At 41.5% G+C, this 19,468-nt stretch overlaps 1 protein-coding gene and 1 pseudogene across 6 annotated transcripts; both read right to left on the bottom strand.

Annotated features, from left to right (window-relative positions):
* Nucleotides 1-213: 213 nt before the first annotated feature.
* ZNF23 (zinc finger protein 23) lies at nt 214-13,599 on the bottom strand. 6 transcript variants are annotated; one of them, XM_065925703.1, is made up of 6 exons: nt 13,517-13,599; nt 13,009-13,125; nt 8,458-8,522; nt 6,160-6,286; nt 5,429-5,476; nt 214-2,779 (listed from the first exon to the last, which is right to left on the bottom strand). In XM_065925703.1, the coding sequence occupies exons 3-6, from the start codon at nt 8,491-8,493 to the stop codon at nt 978-980; spliced, it is 2,013 nt and encodes a 670-aa protein (XP_065781775.1). In that variant the 5' UTR covers nt 8,494-8,522; nt 13,009-13,125; nt 13,517-13,599; the 3' UTR covers nt 214-977. The 6 variants fall into 6 exon arrangements, with proteins under 6 accessions (XP_065781775.1, XP_065781773.1, XP_065781774.1 ...); XM_065925701.1 differs by having other exon boundaries at nt 216-2,779; nt 5,363-5,476; XM_065925702.1 differs by lacking the exon at nt 13,517-13,599 and adding an exon at nt 13,433-13,451 and having other exon boundaries at nt 216-2,779; nt 5,363-5,476.
* On the bottom strand, nt 12,973-19,096 carry LOC136157471 (cytochrome b-like; annotated as a pseudogene).
* Nucleotides 19,097-19,468: the final 372 nt, after the last annotated feature.

Below are 19,468 nucleotides of genomic sequence, written 5' to 3'. Positions count from 1 at the left end.
GTCTTCCGAGCTACAGAGAGTGCAGGAGCAGGTGTGGGGAGAGGGGGTGCTGTGGGGTATACTGTGTGTCTATGAGAGTCTGTGTTCATCTTGATGTGGGACAGAGGTTTCAGGGCTTACTATGTGTGACTGTATGCTTTTAATTTTTACTCCTTAGAGTACTCCTGAGACTAAACATCTTCATTAGTCACTTTTGTATCTTTTTAAAAAGCTGCTTGCTATTGTTGTTTGTGGGGTTTTAGAATTTCTCTTAACTGTAAGATCTCTTTGTATATTTCGTACTACATGTTAATATCACAAATTTTACAAAGGTTATTTCCACTTTTTGTGCTTTATCTTTTACTTGGAGTTATTTAAAACAAAAGCATATTCAATTTTGAAAAGCCAATTTATCAATATTTTCCCTCATGGTTGATTTCTAGCTTTCATCTGATGCTTAGAAAGGTTTTCTCCATTCCATGAAAATAAAAAGATTTACTCATTATTTTTCCCTTAAGGAAAGTTTTATTGTTATACCTCTTTACAAACTGATGCATGCTTGTTGTAAAAAATTAAAGGGCAATAAATTAATTTAGGTAAGTAGTTGGAAGAGTTTTTCTACCTAAGAAGATACTGCTCTCTTCCATTTATTTAACTTCCCTTCTGTGGCCCTCAGTGGAGATCTGTAAGTTCTCCACAGAAGTCCTACATAATAAGTTTATACCCAGAAAATTGACTGTTCTTGATGCTGTTGGGAATGGAATATTTTCCTTCATTATATTTTCTATTGGTTGTTGGTATAAACCAAACTATTTAGTTTTGGATGTTATTTGAAAACTGGTCATCATTCTTGATTTAAAATTGAATAAAATGAAAAAGATTTGTTTCCTTGTGAAGACTCGGCCATGTTAATTTCCCTTTCAGGGTTTTCCACCAGGGTGAATCTGAGGACACTTGATCCAGTTTGGCATTAACACTGACAATTTTCTACATCCCTTTCATGAGGACTTTTCTTCACTGTGAATGCTCTGATGCTGACTAAGTTGGAAGCTAAACCTGAAGGCTTTCCCACACACATTACACACATAGGGTTTCTTCCAAGTATGAACCGTCTGATGTATAATACAGTCAGAACTATAGCTGAAGCCTTTGCCACACTCCACACATCTGAAGGGTTTCTCACCAGTGTGGCTTCTTTGATGGCGAATTAAATGAGCATTAACATGGAAGGCTTTTCCACACTCCTTACACTGAAAGGGTTTCTCTCCAGTATGGATTCTCTGATGCACAATATAGTCAGAACTACAGCTGAATGCTTTCTCACATTCCATACATTTGAAAGGTTTCTCCCCAGTGTGTATTCTCTGATGCCTAGTTAGTTTGGCATTGATGCTAAACGCTTTCCCACATTCCTTACATTGGTAGGGCTTTTCTCCAGTATGGATTCGGTGATGATCAAGTAGGTTTCTTTTAGAAGTAAAGCATTTCCTGCACTCATTACATTCAAAGGGTTTCTCCCCAGTGTGAATCCTCTGATGCTGCATTAATTTCGCATTAACGTTGAAGGCCTTTCCACACTCATTACACTCATAGGGCTTCTCTCCGGTGTGTATTCTCAGATGCTGCCGAAGCTGGGAGTTACACCTGAAGGTTTTGCCACATTCTTTACACTCATAGGGCTTCTCACCCGTGTGGATTCTCTGGTGCTGGATTAATTTCCCTTTGACACCAAAGGCTTTTCCACATTCAGTACACTCATAGGGTTTCTCCCCTGTGTGAATTCTTTGATGCTGAATGAGTTTTGCATTACTACTAAAGGCCTTTCCACACTCCTTACACTGAAAGGGCCTCTCTCCAGTGTGGATGCTCTGATGCTGCCTAAGCTGGGAACTGCACCTGAAGCCTTTCCCACACTCAGTACATTCATAAGGTTTCTCTCCAGTGTGGATCCGCTGATGTTGAATTAATTTTGCATTAACATTGAAAGCTTTTCCACAGTCTTTACACTCATAAGGTTTCTCTCCAGTGTGGATTCTCTGATGTATGATATATGCAGAACTGCAGCTAAAGCCGCTCCCACACTCCTTGCACTGATAGGGCCTCTCTCCTGTATGGATTCTCTGATGCCTACTTAGACTCCCATTAACACTGAAGGCTTTTCCACACACCTTACACTGATAGGGCTTCTCCCCACTGTGGATTGTCTGATGTGTAATATAATGGGAACTGTAACTGAAGCTTTTACCACACTCTACACATTTGAAGGGCTTCTCCCCACTGTGAAGTCTTTGATGCCAAATTAATTTTGCATTGATGTTAAAGGCTTTGCCACACTCCTTATACTGATGGGGCTTCTCCCCAGTGTAGCTATCTTGACCCTGATTAAGTTGAGAGTTACAGCTAAAGTTTTCCATTAATTCTTCACATTTGAAAGGTCTTTCCCCAGAATTAATTATTTCCTGTTGAATAAGTTTTGTGTCAAAGCTGAAGGCTTTCTCCAGTCTTGTACACTCAGGGGGCTGCTCTCCAGTGGCGATGGTATGACACTGATTCAAATTTGGACTCTGACTAAACAAACACTCCTCCATGGGGCTAGTATTGTCTTTCACCATCCTGTCAATGACATTGCTGTTTTCTTTCTTCACACTTCCTACTGAGTGGACCTCCTGCTGTTTCTTTAGAATATAGGTTTCTGTAAAATCTGTTTCCTGAAAAGAGTTCCTCTGAAGTTCATATGATGTATTATATTTTTCTTCATACATTTCTTCTGTCAAATTACTGTCAGTCTGGATATCAATATCTAATATAAAAAATAAAACAAAATATCATGTAAGAACCATATTTTAAAAAAAAGAAAAAGAACTGTGACAGAATACATAATCAAAGTAATCAAGAGGGCTCTTTAAAATCACCAGATTGGGCCAAAGAATCTAAATCTGGAATAATATGTAGCTATTAAAAAAATGAAATAAACCCATGTGTGCTGAAGTGAAAAGATGTCAAAGATACACTGTTTACTGGAAAAACAACTTGAGATATGGTATGTAAAATATCTTCCATTTGTTACAGAAAGTAAAAAGGGCTGACATACATCTATTTGAATATGGCTAGAAATCTACTGCAGGAATACACAAGAAATTGAACAAACTGGCACAGGAATTTTGGGAAACTTCCCCACTGCTTTCACCTTATGCACTTTTTGTACTGTTTTGAGCATGTGCAAATATTACAAATAGTAAAGTAATGATTTCAAAAAATCACCAGTCTCTAAACCAACAGCCAATAACAAGAAGGTTAAGAGTAACAGCAGTGGGACAAAATTCTAGGGTCTTATCTGCCAGATCAAATTCCTTCTATCACATCATATTTTACTACACTCTGCAGTTTCTGTTAATAAAAATGGAAATAGCTTAAGAAGGATAAGGCACAGAATCCAACAACATGTGGCAACGAGGGATGGCAAGCATTGACAGCACTAGGAAGCAAATGGGAATGAATTTTGTTTGTTTTCTTAGAACTGAATTTCCAGACTTTCCAAACCTTCTCCTTTAACATCTTTTTTCTGTACTTGTGAATGGCTCCGTTCAGGCCCATTAGATCCCTCTGACCCCACCTCTTCCCACCCCCACCAGAACACTGCTGCATTCACCTTGTCTTTCCTCATACCTCTTTCTACAATCCTAAAATTGGTCACTCTCCAACATTCTTTCTGTCGTCTTATTAGTTTTTCTATAATCCCCACAGTCCTAGTAGAACTAATGATCTGTACAATTATTTTCAAATTTCTCAAAATTGGCCCCAAAATGTTGCCTCTATTTTTTCATTTCTCATCTCTTCTCAATCACATGTAATAAGCCCCCTACCCCAGTATTTCATTATAATACCAAAACAGTAATGCGAAACAGTAATCCCAAATCATCTTTCTCTTCCTGCAGGATATGGGTTCAGTCCCTTGTCTGGGAAGATTTCACATGCCATGGGGCAACTAAGCCTGCATGCTGCAACTACGGAAGCTGGCAAGCCCAGAGCCCATGCTCCACAATAAAGAGTAGCTTCTGCTCACCACAAGTAGCGAACAACCCCATGAAGCAACAAAAGACTGAGTACAGAGATAAATTAATTAATTAAAAAAGAAATCAACTCTGCTGACATAGGTCTTGTGCCCTATGATTTACCCTTCTGCCTGCCTAGAACCCATTTGGTTCCTTATCCCAATTAACCTACATACACTGATGAGATGAATGTTTCTATCCTCTGCTGACATCATGATGGGTTGTTCAAAGACTTCAGGACTGTGGGCTGCCTACAGAATGAAATCTAGACTTCTCTGACTTTAAATCTCCACATCACTGACTTGCCCCTCTGTTTGGTCAAACACTTTCAACTCTCCATTTCATTTCTAAAATATGTCTTCCTTGGTCAGTAAACATCTGGTTGTACGATCACAAGGAACAAAAATCCAATGAAACCATCTTTTAAAAAAAAAAAATTTATCAAAAGGATGCAAGAGTATCTTAAGGACCCCAAAGGCAGGAATTAAAGCTAGGCCTCATGAGAAATGGGAAATCACCTGGCAGCTGCTCTGTGTGAGCCCATGAAAACCTCATTACTTCAAGAGAGAATCTTGGCCCTGCCCCAAACTAACTGAATGACAACCTGCACATATGCAAGATGCCCAGGTGATGCATTCATTCTCCCTTTGAGAAATGCCAAACTGATAGCAGTACTTCCTCCCACCTTACTTCCTACAACTTACCATATACAGCTTTCTCCTAAAATACATTAGTAAATAATAAAACAAAATTTAACTGAGCACACACTATAAGTTAGGGGCTTGGTACATGTTCTCTCATTTTATCACCAATCCACAATCCACAAGACTATTACCTCATTTTATAATTACTACTCCATTTGCAAGAGTGAGAATACTATTAGAGAATGCAAATAACTGACCTGCTCAAAGTCACACAACTAGGAAGTAGCATAGTTAGGACTGGATCTGAGAAAGTCTACTTCAAAGCCTACGCTGAAAGACTTAATTCTGTACCCTTCATATTAAGTGGATAGTGCATAGAAAATATCAAGGACCCAAAGAAGTACTGAATCCTTTTGTTTCAGAAAGGTAGAATAACAAAATTAGGATTGAAAAGAATTAGAATGAAGCATTCAAAAAAAAGATCTGTTCTTGGAATTATAAAGAAATAGCAAACTACAAAAACAGAAAGGTCTCAAATGTTCCTATCTCTGGAAATCAAAATTTATTTAAATGTTATTCTGTACACCTGGCCACTAAACATGGCATGCTTCTACACTGCTGAAGCTGACTTTCTTCCTAAAAGGTTAAACTACTTTCCAGCATAAGGGCAATGTGTGCCTCCCTTACCAGTCCAGAGGCCCTGGGGGCCTGTGCCTGCTCCAGAGGCCAGTGGAGATGGACCCTCAAGCTCACCTCCTCCCTCCAGTTGTGAGATCACAGCAGGTTTGAGAAGCGGAAATCCTGTTTCATGGAAAGGAAAAAGGAAAGGCAGGTGAATAATCTCCCACAGCTGATTTCCTAAACCTGATTTCTCAGATTGTGTCAGTAATGGGGAGAGAAGGAAAGCGCCCTGGGCAGGGGGGGGGGGGGGGGGTCCTGTGCCTAAGAACTATGGGAAAGGGGGTGGCATGGGTGGGTAGGAAAGTGCATGTGTAGGGTGGGGTGGGAGGCAGAAGCTTGAGAAGATGTGGGAGGATTTGGGCAGGACCAGACTGAGATACTTCATGCAGGGCAAATAAAGATATTCTGCCTAAAGGGACAGACACCATTTTTTGACCACGGCCTAAATACTATTCCAAGTACACTGAGATTCCTAGAAAGACTCAAGAGATGCAGGTTGGGTGAGGGGGAACCTGAAGGTAATACCGCAGAAAAGGAAGTTACTTTTTTTCCTCTCTGTATCCAGAACAGCCTATAGGGTGAATCAAGAGTGCATGCCAGTCCCAGCAGAGTCCTATATTGGCCCTAAAAGGGCTTAGGGTTCATCCTTCCCAGCAACCCCTGGGTCTAGGGGATTAGGAATCAGCTCCTGAGGTTCCCACTCTGTAAAGGATTACCAGAAGCCCCCTTGCAACCAGTAATGGGAAAGGAAACCAGGAAACCCTAATAAGCAGTCTGAGCCCCAGGGGGGAGAAAGTGCTTACCCAGGGAAGCCACATTCCCATAATTCTCCAGCATCACATCCCTGTACAGGGCTCTCTGTGCAATGGACAGGCTGTCCCACTCTGTCTGGGTGAAGTACACAGCCACGTCCTCAAAGGTCACCGACTTCTGAAACAACAGGTTCCTGCTGCCCTACGGCCAATTCCATGGCTCATGCCCTAGGTGAGGGGCAGAGGGCAGTATGAGGGCTTGAGGAGGCGCTTGTGGAGAGCACAGAGGTAATGGGGGAAATATTTACAAAAAACACCTAGAAAGTAAGGCATGGCATATCTGGCTCACAGCAGAGAAACCTCATGCCGTATTTCATACTAACCAAAGATGACATTAAGTTGAAATGAAAGAAAACAAATTCTCATGACTGAGTTCTCCCAATGCAATTGCTTTCTTTCAGTTAAGCTACCATGCCCCTCACTGGCAGAAGCAACCCTGGACCCACCCATAGGCTTCACACTCCTGGCCTTGAGGTCTTGCCTTCTGCGCCCAGCTTACCACACCTCGCCCTCACCTTCAAGTCAGCTCCAAAGCATATCCATGGCTTCTATCCCATCCACCCCCACCTGCCACAGATTTCTATCACGTGCCCTCTATGAGAGGATGCGCAGCCTCTACTCCAGCATCTCCAGCAAAGGAAACTCAGTGCTGCCCAGATCAGCTGGGCGGCGTGGGGGTGGAGAGTGTGCTAAGAGCAGGCTGCCCATTCTGCTTCCAAATGGGTTTCACTGAAAGCCGATTTTCTGTTACCCTCTCCCATTCAAGCCTCATCCTGTCCAACTTCACCCAAGACTTCACTGTCTCTCCAAGGAGGTTACCATCATTTCACTTACTCCTCTGCAACACTCCACACTCAGCACAGACTCGTTCCTCGGCCTTCTGAAACACCTTTGGGACACACTGGCAGCGATCTGCCTCTCAACTATTCTCTACCAGGATCCGTCTTGTTCAATTGTACTGGCCTCCAACCCATCAACCATTCTGGTCCAACTTGTAAGCATTTCTGTGAGTCACTCATTGTGTGACCTGGATAAGTCAAGTAACTTCCCAGTACAAAATGAAATGCCCTCAACATCAGCCACCACCCGCTTTATCTCACAACCAGGGCTTCTTCCTGAATTCAAATCTCAGCTGATGTCACCCACCATCATCCGCATAAAAAAGAAAAGTGGTGATTTATTCCTGGCTTTTCCCTCCTTTACCCCACCCCAATCCTTGGACTCACTGTCCTAGAGATTTTTTGTTAAGCATTACCTGAATTATGTTAAGCATCCTCCTCTTTAGCAACCACTTGTCTTAATGAAGCCTACATCACCTAGACTGATGGGACTTTTTCTGAAGTGGTCACTCTGTTTTCAAATCTCCCCTCAAAACTATTCCCTATATAGCCGTAAGAAATCTGACCACATTATGGTCCCACATGTGACACAGGGCTGAACAGTAAAGTCATGCAATGACTGTGTGACTGTGGGCAAGTCACTTCGATCCCCTCTGCCTTTGTTTCATTTGTGACAGAATGAACACAACACAGTGCCTATCTCCCAGTGCTGCAGTCAGAACTGAGTATTCCAAATAAAGTGCTTAGTATGGTGGCTGCAGTATAGTAAGCTCCAAATGGTGTAACTAGAGTTACTGTGACTATAATTATTCCCAAACTATAGTCCATGGAGGTCCAAGGATGAGCATCAGGGGGTCCATGAAATCCCTGAAATTGTATGGAAAATTCTGTTTGCTTGTTATTCTGGGGGAAGAGTATCCACAGCTCTTAACAGAGAACTAAACTTTGACCACTGCATCCCAAGCCCTGAAAGCCTCTCCAGGACACAGTAAGACATCCCACCCCACAGTACATCCTTCCTTTTTTCCTTCACTTGACCCCACTCTCATCTTCTGCTTGCCCTGGAACTATAGGCACAACCACCTTTATGTGGATCTGGTCCTGCTATCCCTCTTTATTTATATTCCCCTTCCTGGAATCCTACTCCTCTGCTGTTCTTCTCCATTCACGGGCAGCTTCCACTTCTTATTCACCAGAGCCCTCTGCTGGTGGAGCAAGACAAACTGCTGTGCATAAGAATATACCTCTGCCTTCCCCTCGCTCGTCTTTCCTTTCCTGGTCTCTGGACCCTATCCCTCCACATCACCCCTTTCCACAAGCTCCAGCCCAGCAGGCTGAAGCATGGAGGCCCCCTCCAGCTTTCACAGCAAGGCTCACCAGCTTCCTTCCCTTCTCAGTTTTCTTCAATGTGAAACTGCTCAGAGGAAGAGATGAAGGACCCACAACTCACCTGGGGCCAGGATGTCAGGAGCATGGCTGCCATCATCTGGTCTCCCTCTCAGAGGAGGACTGCAGCTAAGGGAAAACAGGGGAACAAGTATAAGACAAGTCACCCCCACCAGGAAACATATAGCCCCTCACAGAAGGTTTGAGACACAGGCAGCCAGCATCCAGACAAGAGGTGCGAGCAGAGCTACCTGCCATGGTAAGAAAGGAGTGATCTGTTCAATGGTTCTGTGCCCAGGGGTCCTCCCAGTCATGACATCGATGCTCACTGCCAGGAACTCTGGGATTTTTACAATTCTGACATATACTGTACACACAAAAGTGTGTACATAAAATGCAGGTAGAGCCTGAAGAATACTAAAACAAAGACTCATGTAGCAACAGTTCAGCTCAAGGGATAGAACATTCCCAGGGTCTTAGGTTTATTTGTCTTTCTCTAAACGAGCTTCCTCTTCTATTTTACAACAAGAGAAGCCAAGATAGAGGGGCTGCAGCCCCAATGCAGAGGCCTGAGAGTCAGGCCCCAGGGAGGCAGTTCGTGGAGAAAGGTACAGCCACTCTCTCCCATGTGCCTGTTCCCCCATACAGCTGAGAGCCCTCAAGAGTCCTGATATCTCTGTACAGATCTTGGAAGTTAGGCTCCTGCCCAGTCCAGCATTACGATGAGGATGCTGGGCTGCAAGTGAGATACCAGGCTGGCTCCTCATACCTTCCAGACTTCTGATGGCAAAGAAACCAAGGCCTCAGCTGCCTGAGAGAGGGAGTCACTATAGCATCCAGGGTACCATGGTCTAGCACTCCTTGTTCGTTATATTCCAAACAACATGGACTGGTTATTTCCTGATTTTTACTGCTTCCAAAGTCAGTCTTGAAATGCTATATTTTCTTAAAATACTGTCCATGTCTTTCAGAATTTAAACTTGAGTGTAGGATTATGGGCAACACTGGCCTGTGATTTTTTTCTTTCATTTTTTCCCATACCTGAAGCTACTCTGCTTTTCCTACTTCTTTTCATACATGTGTTGTCCAGACCTTTTAGCTTTAGTTAATGTTATGGACTGAATGTCTCCCCTCAAGATTTGTATGCTGAAGCCCTAATTTCCAATGTGACTATATTTGGAGACAGGACTCATGAAGACATAATAAGGTTAAACAAGGTCATAATCTGATAGGGCCAGTGCCCTAAGAAGAGGAAGAGACTCCAGAGTTCTCTTCTCTGCTAAATGAAGACACAAGTGAGAAGCAGCCATCTGTAACCAAAAAGAATCCTTACCAAGAAACAAATTGTCTCGTACCTTGATCTTGGACTTCTAGCCTCCAAAATTAAGAGAAATCACTTTCTGTTGTTTAAGCAGTGTATGGTGTTTTGTTATGACAATCCAGGCAGACTAAAAACATTAGGCTGAAGTGTGGTTTATCTATGTTAACTTTTATTTTTAAACAACCAGCTTTTTAATTTTGAACACCACTTCCTTTTCTACTTTTTAATTAAGTTCTGATTTTTTACATTAATTAATTTTAATTGGAGGATAATTACAATATTGTGCTGGTTTTTGCCATATATCAACATGAATGCACGGGTGCACATGTGTCCCCTAAGCTCTGCTTTGTAAAATTTGTTTCTCTAGCTCTGTAGGAGATACCTTATGCACCTTACCAAATCCTCTTGTCCACTCTTAGTCCAGTTCCAGAGGCTTTGACCAGCTCTGCACAAGTACAACCTACCAATGCTTCTCAAGGGTCTACACCACACATGGTAATGGCTCCTGCCCTGGGGCTTCTCTATCCTGTGTGGGACATCTGCAGATGTCCACTGGGTCCTGAAGGACAGGGGAGTTAACACCTGTGATGCCACCCTTGACCAACAACAGATAGAGGTCAATGGATAAACATTTTCTCCTTTAGTCTCCCAGGTGGGGAGCCATGAGACTCCAAGGCTCTTCAAAGACCCTGTAAGTCAGAGTACCACTCTCCCACTGAGAGACCAGCCTGGCAACGCATCCTTGTATTGGTCCCTCCTTCTCTGTTTCACTCCCCTTGTGTTTAACTCTGCCCCAGGACTAAATTTCCAAATAAACAGCCTGCCCACAAGCCTCTGTCCAATGTTCTGCTTTTAGGGAATGCTCAACTACAAAAGGTTCTACCAATTTTATTACATAACGTTTTCTCCATAACCCATGATTACTTTTACCTAATTGTTTAGAGACCCAGTAAAGAGTGAACTCTCACAAAACTCTGAGTCCTTATATATCATGGGCGAATCCTTTCAAATTTTAAAGAAATGAATAATTCTAACACTACTTAAACTGTAGCAGATACCAGCAAAATAAGTTCGTAGTAGTTTATTAACGGGACATCATGACTAGGAGGGATCATCCCATGAATGCAAGTAAAGTTCAGTATTGGTGTACAGACTGTACTTTTTCACATTAATAAATCAAAGAAATATAAACATGCTCTCCATCTCAGTGGATATCAAACGTGTTTGATAAAATTCAACATTCACACCTAAATTTTAAAACTAATTCCCTAGGGAACCTCTCATATGTAGGTGATATACATACAAAATTACTCATTACTGGAAACAACTCACATGTCCACTGAGAATATGAACAAGCAGTGTTAGGGAAACTGCAGAACAAAGCAAAGAGCATTGTAAAAAAATTAACATAATACTAGTGCTGCAGTTTTGCTCAGATTGACAATGATATCATTTTGCCTCCTGGATCATAAAGGGAAACCCAAACTGCAATCTTTGAAGTCTCACCCATGGAGAGGATGCCTTGCCTGGGACCTTTTCCCAACTGGGACTCCAGATGTGCTGTGACACGGGACTTGCCAGTGCTGTTTGAGTTTGGACGTTGGTCAAAACCCAATTTGGTGATGCATCCTCTGCTGTTTCTGTTTCTCTTTTCTTTTAGTGTTAGTATATTAAAAGTAAGTTACATAATTCTCTAATAAATATTGCTATTGGTTACTTGTATGGAAATAGTGGCTTATTTTGTTAACAAATCCTTTGACCCTGAGAAGAAGTGAAAACTTTCAGCAAAACAAGCTGTCATACTATTTTTACAATGAAACATCACCCAGTGGCAAAAATGAATGCCTCAGCAACACACAAAATCTGGATGAATTCAGGATCATAATACTGAGTTAGGTAAGTCTCAAAAGATTTGCCCAGAAGACTTACAGACACCATGACACTACCTTCATAAAACTCAAAAACAAACAGAATTAATCACATTATTTACAGAAACAAGTATATCTGATAAAATTATTTTTTAAAATAGGTAAAGGAATAATGGATTTCCCTAGTGGCTCAGTGGTAAAGAATCTGCCTGAAATGCAGGAGACTCAGATTCGATCCCTCTGTCAGGAAGATCCCTCGAAGAAGGAAACGGCAACCCACACCAGTATTCTTGCCTGGGAAATCCTAAGGACAGAGGATCCTGGAGGGCTACTGTCCTTGGGGCTGCAAAGAGTCAGATATGACTCTTAGCAACTAAACAACAATAGCAAGGCTATGATTAACACAAAATTCGAGAGAGTACCTCTAGGGGACAGAAAGTGGGAGCTGGAGTGGGAGGAGTGTGCAAACACACGCAGCCATATTGGCAATGCTCTCCTTTTTATTGGAGTGTTTCATGGGTGCTCACATCACTACTATGCTTCATAAATGCCATGCTAGATCAATCTTCTGAATACATGAATTACATTTAAAATATACACTTATCTGTATGATATGAAATAATTTTCAACATGCAAAAGGTACTGTGCTATCTTTTGTGTAAAACAAAAAGGAACTATAATATATGTATATCGGTGACTTGTGCAAAAAGAAATAAAAGGAAAAACCAGAAACTAAGGAGAATGGGTGCCTCAGGTGTGGATGGGAAGTCAGTGAAAGGAACTCAGGGAATGGAAACAGGGTGAAAGGAAACCTGGGGTGCAGAAGTAGAAGGGGTGACAGGAAATGACACCTCACTGAGTGTGTCTTTTTGTTCTGACTTTCATGTAATGCTTTGCATATCAAAACACACACACACACACACACACACACATACATATATTAAAAAAATCAACCAACGAGGATGGGTGACAACCTCCAAAAACTAAAAACAACAGCAAATGAGCCTAACCATACAACATTACTGCACTGAAGCGATGGGAAAGAAAACAAGTAACTCTGATAAATAATATTTTAACTAAATACTGTAAGGCTAAAAAGACCTGTACCCAAAGGCTACTTGAGGTTGTATAATTTTTAAATTTATTGCCATTCTTCCCTATCTGGCAGTTAAAACCACAAATTTTCCTTTGAATGCACTACAAACTACATTCCAAAAGCTTTTCAAATATATATATATGTGTGTGTGTGTGTCTTCATTACTGCTTTACATTTTTAGTAAACTTGCTTTCCTGAGAGTATGAATGAGCAATTCAATAACTATTTCATGGATATTCTAGGACGGAGAAAATCAGCATATTCTACATTGTATCAATCATTCCCAGGTCATCGTCATCCCACAGCCCCAGAGATGTCGGGCCAGGTTACCTTTTGGAACTGACATCGCTCCAGCAGACAGTGCCCTCCAAAATCCGGGCTTCTTCCGATCTCGGGTGCCCTGGAGGGGCTCTGCTTTTTCTGTTCCCCCACTGACCTCGATTCACCCTGTGTTCGGAAGGAAGACACATAAAGCTTATACTTGAAACGCATACAGATAAAAGCCCCTGCACTAACCCAACACGTTGAGAGACTCGTGATACTCTTAGGCCTCTTCATCTCTGCAAATATTCCACCCTCTGGCTGGTCCAACACAAGCTCCCAAAAGGCCAGTAGCATCTTCTCCAAAGTGCTAATTGCTCGCGGCTTCGCGGTTGTGACAAAAACCCAGGCTTCGCCCTCTACCCGACGGAACGTAATCGGCTATTAAGTCTAAAGTAGGCGCGAAGAGGACAGAAAAAGCCCACAGATCCACCTCAACGGAGCCTGGAGGAGCATCACAACCGCAACCAGAGCGTTAGACCAGGCACCGCCCCCGCCTCCCGCAGCCCACACTCACCTCCGAAGCTAGCCGCTCCACGGCGCGGCCGGAAGTACGTCACCAGACCGCGGCCGAGTCTCTCTAGCAGCAGCATCGCTCCTTCTCGGATTTGCTCTGGCCCCGCCCCCTGCAGCGGAATCCCGAGTACGCTATCCTGGCTTCCTTCTCCCGGATGCGAGTCTAATAGAGAAAGCAGTGCTCCTCGAGGTGGGCTAGGGAAGGCAAGAATGAGGCGAGCGATGGACCCAAACCAGGGCCTGCCGCCGGGGATCTATATCGTAGTAAAGCTGCAGGTATAACCAGATTTCGGAGTTTCCGGACTGGACCCCTGATCATACGATGTCAAACCTAAGGCCCCCTTTTTGAAACAAATATTTCCTAATGATCACCATAAGCTCCTGTCATGAAACTCATAGATAATAGCTTAGAAGGTCATAGACAGTATAAACAACCTGCACTTTAAAAAGTAATGTTATAAAGGAGAAATAAAATAATTTATGATTTAAAGTGTATGTATTTCAGTAGGTAAATGTTTGGTAAGTCGGGTGTAGACCTAATAGTGAAATTGCTCAGTCGTGTCCGACTCTTTGCGATCCCATGGACTATTAGCCTACCAGGCTCCTCCGTCCGTGGAATTTTCCAGGGAAGAGTGCTAGAGTGGGTTGCCATTTCCTTCTCCAGGGGATCTTCCCGACCCAGCGATTGAACCGAGATCTCCCGCGTTGCAGGTAGATGCTTTACCGTCTTGAGCCACCAGGGAAGCCCGTAGACCTAATAAGTCCTCAGATAACTTGCCTCTACATGTAGAACATGCGGGGTCCACAGCCATAATGCTGTATCTTATGTTGGTATTTCAAAAAACTACAAAGTGTGATCCAAAATGGTTGATCACAGCATCTCCTGATTACACATACACAGTAGTTACTTTTTTGGAAAATCAGCTATGTCAAAACTGTGCAAAAATATACTGTGTTTATCCTGATTAAAAAAAAAAAAAAAAAGCTCTAGATTCAGGTCATCTTTAAGCAGTTTTTACCTATGTGAATGTCCATCAAGATGTATGAAAGCCTGTGAAAACTTTTCATAGGCAGGTCTGTATTGTGCACTGCAGGCTGTGTTACTCCTGGCTCCCAATCAACACCACCAAATCTTGTGACAAAAATAGCCCTGTTAAACTCCAAAATGATCATTAAAATGTAATTTTTACTTTTAATTTTGCTCAAGGTAAATGGCAGATTGAGATAGGTGGCTGTCTATATAAGCCTTATATATGTAAATAACTCAATGGTGTAGTTAGGCAAGTATGGAGTTCAAATAACTTTGGGTTGGTGAATTGAGGGCAGAATGTTTGTTAGGTGAGTTAGCAGAATCTTATATGCTTTGACTTATTTGGGGGGTGTGGCATGGTGATAATGGTATATAAAGTATGAGAATTAATGGGAGGATGGTAGGGGTTTGGTTAGACAAGCTATTAGATATAAGTGTGCATGTGTGGTATGTATGTAACTGCTCTGTATCCTGTGACCACTGACACAGTAACACATGATAGATGATGTTGGAAAATAATACTCAATTTAAGCTCAGCTACTTCTTGTACAAGGGCTTCCCTTGTAGCTCAGCTGATAAAGAATCCGCCTGTAATGCAAGAGACCCTGGTTCAATTCCTAGGTGGGGAAGATCCACTGGAGAAGGGAGAGGCTACCCACTCCAGTATTCTTGGGCTTCCAAGCTGGTGGCTCAGCTTCCCTGGTAAAAAATCTGCCTGCAATGTGGGAGACCTGGATTCGATTCCTGGGTTAGGAAGATCCCATGGAGAAGGAATACTTCACTCCAGTATTCTGGCCTGGAGAATTCCATGTACTGTATATCCATGGGGCTTGCAAAGAGTTGGACATGACTGACCTTCACTCTCAAAGCTTTCACCTTCACTCTCAAAGCTCAGCTACAAGTTTCTTAACTGTGTTAAGGCCTCTGATGGCCATAGCTGAGTCCCAGCATCCCCCTCAACTTAAAAATACCAGAAGCATGAAACCAGTGAGCATAGTTGATTAATCATTAGTCTATTGAGATGTATTACTCAAGGGGAAAGAATGAATGATTTTAGGTGAGATAATCTTGAAGTAAGAACCAGATGCCAGATATAGTTCATTTAGAGAAATCCTCATGGTTCATTGACCTAGGAAAGAGGCATATTTGTGGGTGAGCTGATGATTTATCACAGCTTGATAATTATGCTCTGCCTATTAATTATGATAAGCATAATGACTGGAAATGATTAGCTTTATGTGATATGCATGATTTAAAAATATGTCCTGTGCAATATTAATCACTTCAATTACCCCTATGAATATTTGTGGGGACTGGAATCTAATGTGAGTTAAATTGTTAATGTGTATGGAATATCAACAGGCTGATGTACATACTTATATACACAGGATAGATAAATAATTCATGATTATACATATCATATACTCTGCATAAGAAGGCATAGTATTTATTTACATAAGTGGAAGGGCACAAAATGCACAAAGGAAACCATAATATTAGTTTTTAAGACGTCATTTTTAAATACTAACACAGCACTCAAAGATCGTGTAAAATGTTCCATAAGCAAGTTGTTCAGGGAATCAGTGAAGTAGAGTTCAGCTTTGGGTGTTGATGGAGGGCTGGAGCATCTTCCTTGAATCTTAGGGGAAAATGTTATTTTCCTTTTCTGTTTTAGAAGAACAAACTAATAAGTACACTGCAAAGACTCTTCTTTTTAGGAGGTTCTCTACAATAATGCTTGGTAGTGGTATAAGGACTACAATTATAGGAAAGTACAGAACAGATCCTCTTTGTCAAGTGATAATAAATGAGTGATTGACAGTTTGTCCTCCAATTCATGTTACTGTTAAGAGGTCCCCTAAAAGTATGCTGTTAATAGATCCCCTACAAATACTTTGGCCACCTGATACAAAGAACTAACTCATTGGAAAAGACCCTGATGCTGGGAAAGATTGAAGGCAGAAGAAGGGGACAACAGAGGATGAGATGGTTGGATGGCAATCACTGATTAGATGGAAAAGTTTGAGCAAGCTCCGGGAATTGGTGATGGACAGAGAAGCCTGGCCTGCTGCAGTCCATGGGGTCGCGAAGAGTCAGACACAACCGAGCAACTGAACTGAGCTGAACAAGTATTCAGGATAAACACTGGCTAATAGGTCATAACGTTATACTTCGCTGTTTTACTATATGAAGTATTGGGACCACTGATAAAATTAGGAATGAGATGGTTAATGTTAGAACACCTCCTATTTGTTGTAAATGGATCACAGAATTGCATATGAAAATAAGAAATATCATTCTTATTTGATGTGAGGGAGTGCACTGAGGAGGTTAGGTGGAGTGTAACTCTCTGGGTACCCTCCCTAGAAGGTCAGGTAAGACTAGTATTAGTAAGATTAATATTAGAAATAGAAACAAGGCACCCAAGATATCTTTAATTGTGTAGTATGGATGAAATGTGATATTTTTTCATTCAGGATGAGATCCACTTTGGACTATTAGAGACTGTTTCATGAAGGAATAATAAGTGAAGAACTGCTAAAGCTGCAATAATGAATGGGAGAATAAAGTAGAACGTGAAGAACAGGGGAAGGGTGGCTTTATCAACTGAGAATCCTCCTAGTCATTTGACTAGATTACTTCCAATGTCAGGAAGTACTAAAAGCAGATTTGTAATTAATGACTGTTGCTCTTCAAAAGGATATTTTAAAAAAATCAAAAGGATATTTAGTCTTGTGGTAAGACATAACCTATAAATGCTGTGACTATTACCTTAAATAGTATGATGATTCCAATGTTTCATAGTTCTAGAAAGTGTAAGATCCAAGTATCAACCTCTTCCTACATGGATAAATAAGCAAACAAAGAATAAGAATAGGAAAGGTACAATTGCATATAAATACCAGATAATTCAGCCATAGTTTACATTTTAGTAGATATGGGTTACAGATGAGAAGGCAGTTATTGTATCTGATATATAATGTATTGTTAGGAATAACCCTGTTAATATTTGTATAATTAAACAAATATAAAGCAGGGATGAAAATTTCATCATGCTGAGCTATCATCCTAAAAGATGATATTGTGACAGTGCTACACTCTATACCAACAAATTTGGAAAACTCAGCAGTGGCCACAGGACTGGAAAAGGTCAGTTTTCATTCCAATTCCTAAGAAAGGCAATGCCAAAGAATGCTCAAACTACCGCACAGTTGCACTCATCTCACAGGCTAGTAAAGTAATGCTCAGAATTCTCCGAGCCATGCTTCAACAATATATGAACCGTGAACTTCCAGATGTTCAAGCTGGTTTTAGAAAAGGCAGAGGAACCAGAGATCAAATTGCCAACATCCGATGGATCATTGAAAAAGCAAGAAAGTTCCATAAAAACATCTATTTCTGCTTTATTGACTATGCCAAAGCCTTTGACTGTGTGGATCACAATAAACTGTGGAAAATTCTGAAAGAGATGGGAATATCAGACCACCTGACCTGCCTCTTGAGAAATCTGTATGCAGGTCAGGGAGCAACAGTTAGAACTGGACATGGAAAAACAGACTGGTTCCAAATAGGAAAAGGAGTACATCAAGGCTGTATATTGTCACCCTGCTTATTTAACTTATATGCAGAGTTCATCATGAGAAACGCTGGGCTGGATGAAGCACAAGCTGGAATCAAGATCGCTAGGAGAAATATCAATAACCTCAGATATGCAGATGACACCACCCTTATGGCAGAAAGTGAAGAAGAACTAAAGAATCTCTTGATGAAAGTGAAAGAGAGTGAAAAAGTTAGCTTAAAACTCAACATTCAGAAAACTAAGATCATAGCATCCGGACCCATCACTTCGTGGCAAATATATGGAGAAACAGTGGAAACAGTAGCAGACTATTTTTCTGGGCTCCAAAATCACTGCAGATGGTGAATGCAGCCATTAAAAAGATGTTTACTCCCTAGAAGAAAAGTTATGCCCAACCTAGACAACACATTAAAAAGCAGAGACATTACTTTGCCAACAAAGGTCCGTCTAGTCAAGGCTATGGTTTTTCCAGTAGTCATGTATGGATGTGAGAGTCAAACTATAAAGAAAGCTGAGCACTGAAGAATTGATGCTTTTAAACTGTGGTGTTGGAGAAGACTCTTGAGAGTCCCTTGGACTGCAAAGAGATCCAACTAGTCCATCCTAAAGAAAATCAGCACTGAATGATCATTGGAAGGACCAATGTTGAAGCTGAAACTCCAATACTTTGGCCACCTGATGCAAAGAGCTGACTCATTTGAAAAGACCTTAATGCTGGGAAAGATTAAGTTGAGAGGAGAAGGGAATGACAGAGAATGAGATGTTTAGATGGCATCACTGACTCAAAGGACATGAGTTTGAGTAAACTCCGGGAATTGGTGATGGACAGGGAGGCCTGGCATGCTGCAGTCCATGGGGTCGAAAAGAGTCGGACACGACTGAGCAACTGAATTGAATGACTGACTGACTGAGCTATTTGATAGGGCTGGTAGATCAATAAATGCATTATTAACAATTTTGATTAATGGGTGGGATTTAATTAATGTTGGTCATTAGTGTTACTACAGTTGGGACACAGTGATGATTTTTCAAGTCATTGGCTATGATTACATTGTATGTAAGAATAATGACGACACACATTATATTTGCTTCAAGTACTATTTTGGTAGTTCTGTAGGTTTTTCTTCAAACCCTTCACAAATTTATTGTGGGCTTGGGTAGCCTAGATTGAAAAATTACATGGACAGAGAAGCCTGGCGGGCTACAGTCCATGAAATTGCAAAGAGCCAGACACAACTGAGCACCCACTTCTATGGGTTAATAAAGTGGTTGTGTACTGTAATAAATTTTGGTGTTTTGTTTTGTGCTTAATGATTTTTTAAATTTGTTTAAGGGAAATATGT

This window comes from Muntiacus reevesi, chromosome 2, assembly GCF_963930625.1.
Source record: "Muntiacus reevesi chromosome 2, mMunRee1.1, whole genome shotgun sequence".
Lineage (NCBI taxonomy): Eukaryota > Metazoa > Chordata > Mammalia > Artiodactyla > Cervidae > Muntiacus > Muntiacus reevesi.
Note: the sequence above shows the minus strand (reverse complement) of the source record. Positions and strands in the feature narration are given on the sequence as shown.

Bases quoted from the DNA above. Each gene is read 5' to 3' on its own strand.
- ZNF23 (XM_065925701.1), bottom strand. From the start codon at position 8,493: ATGATGGCAGCCATGCTCCTGACATCCTGGCCCCAG. The intron at 5,477-6,159 runs GTAAGCACTTTC...TCCATGAAACAG, and splicing joins TGGGAATGTGGCTTCCCTGG to GATTTCCGCTTCTCAAACCT. The intron at 2,780-5,362 runs GTAAGGGAGGCA...TTTTTATATTAG, and splicing joins CCCCCAGGGCCTCTGGACTG to ATATTGATATCCAGACTGAC.